This window comes from Arctopsyche grandis, chromosome 5 (assembly GCF_051622035.1).
Source record: "Arctopsyche grandis isolate Sample6627 chromosome 5, ASM5162203v2, whole genome shotgun sequence".
Taxonomy (NCBI): Eukaryota; Metazoa; Arthropoda; class Insecta; order Trichoptera; family Hydropsychidae; genus Arctopsyche; species Arctopsyche grandis.
Genome location: NC_135359.1, coordinates 28,332,489 through 28,343,626, shown reverse-complemented (window position 1 = coordinate 28,343,626; position 11,138 = coordinate 28,332,489). Strand labels below are relative to the sequence as shown.

At 33.6% G+C, this 11,138-nt stretch overlaps 1 protein-coding gene across 3 annotated transcripts; it reads left to right on the top strand.

Annotated features, from left to right (window-relative positions):
• The first annotated feature begins 691 nt into the window (after positions 1-691).
• LOC143911535 (antichymotrypsin-2-like) lies at positions 692-10,904 on the top strand. 3 transcript variants are annotated; one of them, XM_077430431.1, is made up of 10 exons: positions 692-1,161; positions 8,437-8,596; positions 8,678-8,772; positions 8,851-8,988; positions 9,057-9,266; positions 9,345-9,443; positions 9,655-9,795; positions 9,876-10,088; positions 10,166-10,310; positions 10,402-10,904. In XM_077430431.1, the coding sequence occupies exons 2-10, from the start codon at positions 8,575-8,577 to the stop codon at positions 10,650-10,652; spliced, it is 1,314 nt and encodes a 437-aa protein (XP_077286557.1). In that variant the 5' UTR covers positions 692-1,161; positions 8,437-8,574; the 3' UTR covers positions 10,653-10,904. The 3 variants fall into 3 exon arrangements, with proteins under 3 accessions (XP_077286557.1, XP_077286558.1, XP_077286556.1); XM_077430432.1 differs by lacking the exon at positions 692-1,161 and adding an exon at positions 1,342-1,377; XM_077430430.1 differs by lacking the exon at positions 692-1,161 and having other exon boundaries at positions 8,352-8,596.
• The last annotated feature ends 234 nt before the right edge of the window (positions 10,905-11,138 follow it).

Here is an 11,138-nt window from a genome sequence, read left to right as displayed (position 1 = left end):
AAAATAATTAGAAAAAGTAATAAATTTACAATAAAAGAGAAATAGATCGAAAAGAAGATATAAACATAAAATAAAATATTTTAATTCCTATTAAAGTGAGCACCGCATGGTAATACAGTAAAAAACAAAAAAAAAAATACAAAAACATAGTAAATATTAATAAAACAATGAGTGACAATGAATCAACCACAGATTTGCCTCTTCACCTTTGCTCTGAATGTACTGATAGAGTTAGAGAACAAATAAGGGCAATCAACTGTACAATTGTAAAGACGGTATATCCGTGCAATTTTACAATTAAATGAAGTATTATTATACAAATGTGGTGGATAAAAAAGTTTTGAACATCTAGTGAACCGAGCTTAAAATTAACAAAACTAATATCTGCTAAAACAGATATCAAATATCTTGTATAAGCTATTGAGCTATTTTTGAAAATAAAATAAATAAAAAATATTTATAAAAGTGTGTTTTTGGCCTTTGTTTCAAATGAATAAATAATGACTTACTTAATTACAGTATGTGGTGTATTTTCTCAGCTGAAAAATATCATATAATAATTTATGTTAGTAAGTATGCATTTCGCAAAAGTATTTGATGTATTATTTACACATTGAATATAAATTATATCTGTAACTGTAAGACTATATAAATAAAATGCAATTTGCCATATGTATTTGATATATGTATGTACTAATTTGATTAATATGAATATTAAAAAAAATAAATGCTGCTTTCATTTTAAATTCACTACAATAAAAATATTGTAAATTTAATTGGATATTTTTAAATGCCGAAGTTGTAATACTAACAGTATACATATTTAAATTTGAAAAAAAAACGGTATATTTTTTACCTTTCAAAGAATTTCAATATAACCCATGTATGTAAATACATACTGTAACGTGTGAACATGGGAGAGAGTATTTACTGTCTAAGTGCATTCGTGGGTGAACAATACAGACCCCGGATTAGGCGAACGGGACTCATTAAGTGCCGAACAAAAGATACGCTGGAGTTCTCACAGAGCAATAGACTCACCACTGGAGACCTTTACGTTCCAAGACAATAGATACATAAATGGATCGGAGAAGCTGTGAAAATCTGAAATTTGAAAATTTCATCTGACACTATGAAAATTTCAGGGGGTATTTATTATATGTAAGTAAAAACTACCTAACTGCCTACATATAATATTAACAATATAAAACACCAATAGAAAAGTTAATTAATTAATTAAATTAATTTTTAATAGAAAGCGCTAAATGCTCGGGAGACTATTTTTCTAGAAGAAATATTGGTGGCAAACAGTATATATATACTGGTTTTTTCTTGATTCGTGATTATATGTAAGTATACCAGCAGCGTGGTCTAGAGGTTAGCATAGTATACTTTCGTGCAGAGTGTCACGGGTTCGATTCCCACTAAAGTCCCGTTGTTGGCCAGACCTTGGGTTGTCGAGGTCGATCGTTTCTTATCAGAATTTGTCAATTTTTCTAATTTTCATTGAAACGGTTCCTGTAAAAATTTTCATTCCCTCCCCAATTTCTATCGCAAACCTTGAGATGTTCAGTGTCTCTTGGTTCGCCGATTGTATAAAAATTTTCTCTACAGATATCTCTGTGGATGATTAATTTACAAAAATATTCGTACGGTATAAAAATGTTTATTGATCGTATTATATATGTATGTATAATTAAAAATGTTTGCAATGTAATTTGAAATGTTTGACCATATATATATGTATGTATATGTCACAGTGAAAATATATTTTCACTGACAGTTCAGTGAAATCATAACCACTTACATTTTCAGGGTTGGTTTTTTTTCATTTAAGATTAGATTGTTAGGGTTGGTATTATTTAAGGGTTAGGATAGGTTAGATTAAGTAAGGGTTGGCCCTATTCATTTAAGATTGGGTTGTTAGGGTTAAATTTATAGAGTTAAACGTTGTAAATTCATTGTTTGATACATTTTCACTGCTTGAATTGGTGAAAATATATTTTCGCTTGAAATATGCTTTCACTGTAACATGTAAAAAAATGTAAAAGTATATAATGGTTATGTATTATATGTTTCTTTATCTGTAAAATGTACACTCGTCGCTTTGGATGCAATCTCTTAGACGCAGAGAAATGTTATAAAAATAGAAGTGCCTATATGAATAAATAAATTGTGTCAATAATACGCGGCACGTCTCCATAACTACCCCATAACACACGAAATATATAATCAGTGTCATCACATATTCACTACAGAAATTAAAATTTTATTTTGATATAGATTTATTTACAATTTAAGTATATGGTGGTGTTGGTCGTTGGTGCCCAATCTGTTTCTTTTCTCAGTTGGCGGATTATTTGTATCCACTTTTTTGTATTTGTCTGTCCTTGGGAACTCTTAAATTAACGTATAATGTATAGTTTCGACGAAAATATGTAATATAAAATGAACGATGTTCAATAATATCAATAATTATTGCCGAAAATAATATGACAACATTGCCAAAATTGATTGACTATCTTACAGGTTAACTATATATTTTTTTAAACTATGAGTCATTACATTATATATATACATATGTATGTATGTATGTATGACTCGAAAATCACAATCGTTGATTGCAATTAAAATGCTTTACATTTCAATTCCACCAAAGGTATCTGTATCCAAAAACCACTCAAACTATTATACCTATACACTAGCGATAGGCCGGTTAAAATCGGGTGTATTATAAGTAAAGCAGTACAGTGAGACAAAAAAGATAAAAATATAAATGAAAATATTATAGTAAAGGTGCAGCACCACAAGGTAATGTAAAGAAAACAAAAAAGAAAAATTACAAAAAAATATTAAAAATAATAAATAATGAATGGCAATGAAGGTGAAGTAGAAAATTAACCACAGAATTGCTTCTTCAGCTTAGCCCTAAAAGTACTGAAATAATCAGCAAAAAGGTCAGGGCAATCATCCATACTATAGTAAAAACGGCATATCCGTGCGATTGCACTATTAAATGATGTGCTGTTATGACAAATTGGTGGGTAGAAAAGATTTATACATCTGGTGAATCGGGCATTATTTCTAAAATTAATTTCGTTCAAAATGTGTCAAGGACACCACTGACAATCTTATATAAAAGTAACAAATCAGAAACCTTTCTGCGATGAGACAAAGTTACGATCTTAAAATAAGAGAGTCTATCATTATAAGTTGGTAACAATCTTACAAGACCATTATTATGGGATTAATGGCGTTAATTAAAGCGTTTCTGAATTGTCTCTAAACGATTTATATAAGTTTAGTAATAAGGAGACAATATGACTGAAGCATACTCCATATTGCTGCGAACTAAACTGGCATAGAGCAATATTAGAGTATGCGGATTCTTAAAGAGCTTCGCAACTCGGCAGATAAATCCCAATAGCTTATATGAATTAGTGACTATATGGTAAAAATGCTCATTAAATGACGATCTATAAGAATACCCAAGTCTTTGGCACAGTTTTTCGAGATAAGGTCTTCTTCAATTATATTATAAATTAAGTTAAGTAGATTATGATTTCTAGAATATGTCATAACAATATAAAAATTAATTTATTAAAATTAAACTAAATTAATTTTCAATAGATGGCGCTAAATGCCTGTGTAAAAACCAGTAACAATATATGTTACTGGTTTTTTCTTGATTCTACCCGAGGCTGCCTTGCAAATCCCAACAACAAAACCAAGAAAAACGCCCGTCAACCCCGAAACCCCACGCTCCCCCAACCTCAGCCACACTATTCATATTCCAAATCCAACTTTCTGCCTCTAACTTCCACCACCAACAGAAGACAAACCAACACAACACAGAACCATAACTCAACCCCCTGGACGACTGAAAGCTTCAATCAAATGCAGTTGACGATGTCGTCCATCCTAGCCCTACTTACACAACAACAAAAATGACTCGATACCTCAAGATCTTTTGCTGGAACGCTTGCAGCATACTCTGCAAGCGTGTCGAATTCGAGCTATTTTTGCTCCAACACTCCATTGATATCTCACTAGTAAACGAAACTTGGCTCAAACCTGGTAATCGACTACACTACGTACAGAAACGACAGAATAGGCAAAGCCACCGGCGGCACTGCCATATTCATCAAACACACAATCCAACACAACTTGGCCCCGCGGCCGATTACCACAGGGATAGAACTGACGTCAATAGAAGTTTGGACTAACACAGGCGCATCCTCATCATCCTCGACGCAGTCTACAACCCACAAAAACAACACTTACAACTTGGACAACATTTTTAACACCAACAAATCCACCATTGCCGCAGGTGACCTTAACGCCAAACACTCCAGATGGAACAGCCGAAACACTAATATATATCGGAAAACGTTATTCCCAACTCTCAAACCCAAAACTCTCCGTCATGGCCCCAGACGAACCCACAAGAATCCCCACTAACCTCAAAGGCAGACCCGATATTCTAGACATCGTTCTAACCCAAAATTTTCCAGGTGCGCAATCCTTGACTGTAATAAATGATCTCTCTTCTGACCATCACCCGGTCATAGTAGAACTCGCCAACACGCTCGTCACTATAAATCCCACCCTCCGTAGGAAAAATTCTCAACTCTTCTTCATCAAACCATCTCTTAGCCCCACTCGATTCACACCACCCAAGATATAGACTCCGCCATTAATATCTTCACTGATGAAATACAGTCAGCCTTGGAAGCCAGCACCACTACCACACCTCACTCCCCTCTGCACCCGCAAGCTTATTCGTGTATTTACCCCCCGATATCTTATTCGCCCTAAGAACAGAGCTAGGAAGGCATTCCAAAGGACCAAGAACCCTATCCTTAAACAGCGAATGAATAGACTTCAGCAAGACGTTAAAAACGCCTTGTGGCAACTACGAAACGACAACTGGGATATTAAACTCAGAGCGCTAGAAGACGGACATAACGGTTTCTGGAAACTGACAAAAATATTCAGAAGCAACGGCAATAGAATCGATAGGATCAAAGTTGGAGACAACTTCGTCTATTCCACCACCGATAAAGCAGAAGCCCTAGCGGAGAGTCTCTGGGAACAGTTTTCTCTATCAAACTCCAACCTACAAAGCGACTTTTGCCAAATGGTTAAAAGCTCCGTCAATAGCTACCTCAAAAACCCAGCCCCCGTACTCATTATCGCCACTTCGCCGCTTGAAGTCCTAACAATCATTAAAACTATCTCCGCTTAAAAGGCCCCTGGCCCGGACGGAATCTCCAACAAAGCTCTAAAAGAACTCCTTCAAAAAGCCATCGCTGCACTCACAACAATACTAAACGCCACCAACAGAATCTGCTATTTTCCGAGTCAATGGAAACTTGCCAACATCATTCTAATCAGAAAACCCTTTTCGAACCCCTCCTTCGCAACAAGCTACAGACACATTAGCTTGCTCTCCTCACTGAGTAAAATCCTGGAACGGATCTTAATCTCAAATCACAACAACGAGAGCGCTAAAATTGACCTCCTTCCCAAAACACAATTTTACTTTAGACCTCAACACTCTGGAGTTCACCAGATACACAGAGTCGTTGAAACCGTAATAGACGGCTTCGACCGAAACATGTCCACTGGAGCAATCTTCCTAGATATTACCAAAGCCTTCGATAAAGTTTGGCACGCAGGCCTCCTTTATAAAATGATTGCCGCCAACATCACCCCCCACTCAATTCGATCCATTGCATCCTTCTTAAGAGAAAAGAAATTTCAGGTCAAATTGAAAGACCAAATGTCAACTCAGCGTGACATTTCCGCTGGAGTTCCCCAAGGCTCTATCCTCGGCCCCACACTATTCAACCTTTACACACACGACATATCCACTCCCACCCATAGATACACAAACATCGCGCAATACGCCGATGACACTGCCATCTTAGCAAGCTCCATTAGCCCCAAGGGAGTCTCGCTTACCCTCCAGAAGTACTCGGACCAACTAGTACCATGGTACGATAAATGGCTGATGAAAATCAACCCGGATAAAAGTCAGGCAATATTCTTCTCCAGACGTAAAAAACGGCGTAAACCAGCCAAGCCAGTCATCATAAATGACAAACTAGTCAACTGGACCACGTCTACCCGCTACCTGGGGGTAATAATCGACCAGAAACTAACCTGGAAACCCCATATCACCAATGCGGTGCGTAGAGCTAGGGCAGTTGCGTCAAAGCTTCACCCACTATGTAAACATAACAGCAAACTCTCGCTTAAAAACAAGTGTTTGCTGTATAAATCCATCATCCGCCCACAAATCACATATGCGAGCACCGTATGGGCTCACACAACCATCTCCAACAGATCCATACTCAAATTACAGACTTCAAAACAAATTCTTGCGTGCCGCGGGTAACTACGACTGGTACACAAGAAACACTATTATTCACAATGACCTAAAATTTGACTACCTTGACAAACACGTACACAAACTTGCCGTGAACTACTTCAAGTCTCTCGGCAAGATAGACAACCCCCTGATCAATTTCCTCAGTGAGACCAAACTCACATTCAATCAAAGGCCCATCAACATTTTGAAGATTGGTATAGGCTAAACCAGGATAGATAGAATTAATCTGTAAATATACATTTCTCAAAAATAATAACCATAAGTTAAGTTGCCCAACTACTAACATAAAATTATAGTCTCTAAATTTAAAACCAACCATACTAACTGTAACAGTACCCCATAGTTAATGCACAAACCTATGTTTTGAAAGATAGCTCCTTGTATTGCGTCAATGATGTTATTCCTTGAAATATCCGATCGCTGATATATTCATCGTTTCCGTTTGATTGTGTGTGAGGTCGTTATAAAAGACGTCTTATGGTATATAAGAACATTTATTTGATGGTTAAAAATACACGTGTTAAAAGTAAATACTCCATAGCGCGTCGGAGGTATCAACCGTGCGCCTGCTATCGCTATTCAAGGCCAACTACCGGCTTGACAAACTTGCCGGGACCACTATTCGCCAGTGTGAGATAACATAAAAAATTATCACGTCGCGATTTTTAATGACTGGCAATATTTTAACTGTCACATATATGAATCGAATAAAGACGTCAAAGTGACCAAATACAAAACGGAACACTATGCTTAGTGTTCTAGCCACTCAAAACCAACAAAGCGAGCAGCCGCCAGCCCGTACTACAAACATCACCGAGAATCCGATCCCATATAACACGTTAGATAGATAAGTCAAGGGCGTGATACTACCCGAGAAAACTATCGATAAAACGCAGCCACAACTTACAACTGATTCTACACAAACCTTACATACATTAAACCTTACAACGTCTCTTTCGAAATTATATATTAACATAACATCAACCGTCGCTTGGCCTGACGTCGCACTTGTCAAATGCTCTACACATCCTCATTTCCTCGATTCCCCACGTCTCCTCGACCACTTGACTCTGATTGGCTGTGTATCCACGCGTCCGCCACAAACATACCCACAAACATATCCACACACATCGTACACACATTATAGATATTGTGTTTTTAACAAGCTGTCATTGAGTAAAAAGTTTCAGTTTTGAGACCAAAAATCGGAATTTTTATGAACTTGCAACAACTGAATTCATATTGAAAATATTTTTATTCCAATATTCTTATTTAAAAAATATAATTGATCATATTTTACATATTATCATATTATTATAAATTATGTTGTTGGTTTGAAAATTGATTTGTAAAATGTTGTTAAAGTACAAGTCAACTATCACCCCCTTCCCTATTTATATATATATATATATATATATATATATATATATATATATATATATATATATATATATATATATGTATGTATATATATATATATATATATATGTATGTATATATATATATATATATATATATGTATATATATATATATATATATATATATATATATATATATATATATATATATATATATATATATATATATATATATAAATATATATATATATATATATATATATATATATATATATATATATATATATATATATATATATATATATATATATATATATATATATATATATATATATATATATATATATATATATATATATATATATATATATATATATATATATATATATATATATATATATATATATATATATATATATATATATATATATATATATATATATATATATGTAGTATTAACTATTATATGTGTAATATCTTATTTTTGCTTAAGAAATACTTTGCTATGCTTAAGAAAAAAATACCATAGAGGCGAAAATTTTTCCTTCTGCCTCGGGTCGTAATTTATTATGTGTAATGCAATAAAAAAATCCGAAGCATGCTTTGAAAATTATCGATCGATCGAAGTCCTGATTATTTAAGTTTTAGTATATGAATCCCACATTTTTAAATCTGTCTAGTAGCATTAATGTTAATCAGACATAAAAATTGAAAAGGAGAAAGAAGATTTTAAAGATCTTGAGAAAATATATAAAAGCGACTAATTTATAAAGATCTGTTAGTAAGTGAAAAGCACTTGAACACATAAAGTGATCATAATGCGTCGACTATTAATAAACGGTAATGACTTCGATAAAATAACACAAACGCTGGTTATTTTATATCATATTAATCAATATTTTCATAAAATATTTTTTTTAGTGCTGTTTTTCACTATTTTTGCTATCACCAATGGACAGAACCAAGATTTGGCATTAAAGGATGCCATCAATCAATTTTCATCGCGATTCTATAAGGTAATCATTTCAATATTCTCACACATTATTGGTATCAATTCAAATTTTAATTAATATGTATGTAATATGTTTATGCAGGAAATTGCTATATTGAATACTAAAGAAAATACAATATGCTCTCCACTTTCGGCTCACATAGCGTTAGGTTTCCTTTCGGTAGGAGCTCGAGGAGAAACCCAGAAAGAACTCAACTCGGCTTTGTATTTACCAGATTCAGTATGTTAAATAATGAATATTTAATTTTTAGTTAGATATATGCACTATTTGATTGATTGATTTTTTAGGGTGCTGAAGCTTTTAAGTCCACAATAGCTGGATTGCAAGACGTAAAGGGGATAACTTTGAATATTGCTAATAAAATTTACATTCCTGATGGTCCTGGATATTCTTTAGCTCCAGAATTTCAAGAAAAAGCCGTTGAAATATTCAATTCAGAGGTTCAAAATATAAACTTTGGCGAATCAGGAAAAGCAGCTTCCACTATAAACCAATGGGTATTTATTGGATTTTTATTTGCTGAATAATAATTTTCATTTTTTGATAATAATTAATGCGACTCGATTTATGAACAGGTTGAAAGTAAAACAAATAATAAAATAAAGGATTTAATTAAATCTTCTGACTTAAATGGAGGCACAAACATGGTTCTTGTGAATGCTATTTATTTTAAGGTGGGCTGTTAAAGATTCTTTTATTATTATTTTTATATATCAATATGTACGTATAGCTTAAGTTAAAAATAAATATGAAAAAAACGAGTATAGTGAATGGATTATTGAAATAGTTTTTCCTAGTTCGATTGTCTTTCAATATAAATTGTTTTGAATCATTTTAAATATTTTTTGCCTACAAATATTCTCTCTATCGTGTGATTCATATTAGGGTACATGGCAGACACAATTCAACGCATCTTTAACAGAAACGAAAGATTTTAATTTGAACTCTGAAGATAAAGTTAAAGTCGATATGATGAGTCACAAATCAGATTATGCTTATGCTAATATTCCGTCATTAGACGCGAGGGTAATTATTGCATTATTTTATTTTCGATTACTAAAATTAACTCACTGATATTTTCAATTAGATTTTTTTTTTAATTTCAGGCACTGGAAATGCCTTACATAGGTAAGGATGCATCCATGGTTATAATTTTGCCAAACAAAATAGACGGCTTAGCGAAATTGGAAGAAAAAATCGTAACCACGAATTTGAAAGAAGTCGTCTTTGATAAAATTACAAGAGTGCGTTCTATAGCCCTGTCGCTTCCAAAGTTTAAAATAGAAACCGAAATGGAACTAAACCCAGTTTTACCTAAAGTGAGTAATTATTTCGAGGTAATTAGTAGATACATAGGTAGTGGAAAATAAATCTTAAACTTTGCATTCCATTTCAGCTCGGCATCAATCTTATCTTTGATTCATCGAAAGGTGATTTGTCTGGAATATTGAGTGGTAATCAAAAAATCACTGTATCTAAAGTTATTCAGAAAGCTTTTATAGAAATAAACGAGGAAGGTACAGAAGCAGCAGCAGCGACAGGTACATACAAATATCCAAATGGGACCATAAGTCCTCATGTAACTGCTTTTTTATATCGTATATGAACATTAATTTATTGTATTTTTTATAGCTATTATAGCAGAGTTAAGTGCTCTACCGAATGAATTTAATTGCAATCACCCATTTTTATTCGTTATCAAGAAAACCACCGGGGAAATATTATTTATTGGACGATATGGAACAAAAATAACACCCACTGCAGTAACCGAAGATCCGAAAATACCAGAAGACACACTAAAATTAAGAAGTTATTTAAGAAGATATTACCCTGAATTGTGGCGAAAACTTCTGCTGATGCGTAGATCTAGTGATTGGCGCTAATTATTTTGTAAAAATATTGTAAAATAAATTTGTACATTAAAATAAATTTGTACATTAAAATAAATTTGTACATATTTATAGAATGCATTGAGTATTGAAAGATATAAAAAACCGAAGTAAAAAAAAGTTTTTTAAAAACAAGGCTTTTATTAGAAATTCTATGCAGCTGCTTAAGTTTCTCTTTGGCAAAACCCTGTTACGGGAGATTGCAGACTCCATAGAATTAAATACCTCGACGGTGTCGGATAACCTGCAAATGGCTTATAATCAATAGTGTTGCGTAGGGGTGGGTGGAGGATCCAAGTAAAAGGCCAACAGTCGTATCACAGCATTTATTGATGATTAAGGAGATACACGCATTGCCAATGCTCCGTCCAGAATGACCTGAGATCGCTTACGTACCGCCTTATAAGGGGTAGATCTCTCAGGACGTCTAATCTGTTTACCTACTGTATAGTCACGTATTCGGATATGTATTCCCATGGT

Coding starts and splice junctions, on each gene's coding strand:
- LOC143911535 (XM_077430431.1), top strand. CDS start 8,575: ATGCGTCGACTATTAATAAACG. Junction 8,597..8,677: donor GCGTCGACTATTAATAAACG/GTAATGACTTCG, acceptor TATTTTTTTTAG/TGCTGTTTTTCACTATTTTT. Junction 9,267..9,344: donor CTTCCACTATAAACCAATGG/GTATTTATTGGA, acceptor ATTTATGAACAG/GTTGAAAGTAAAACAAATAA.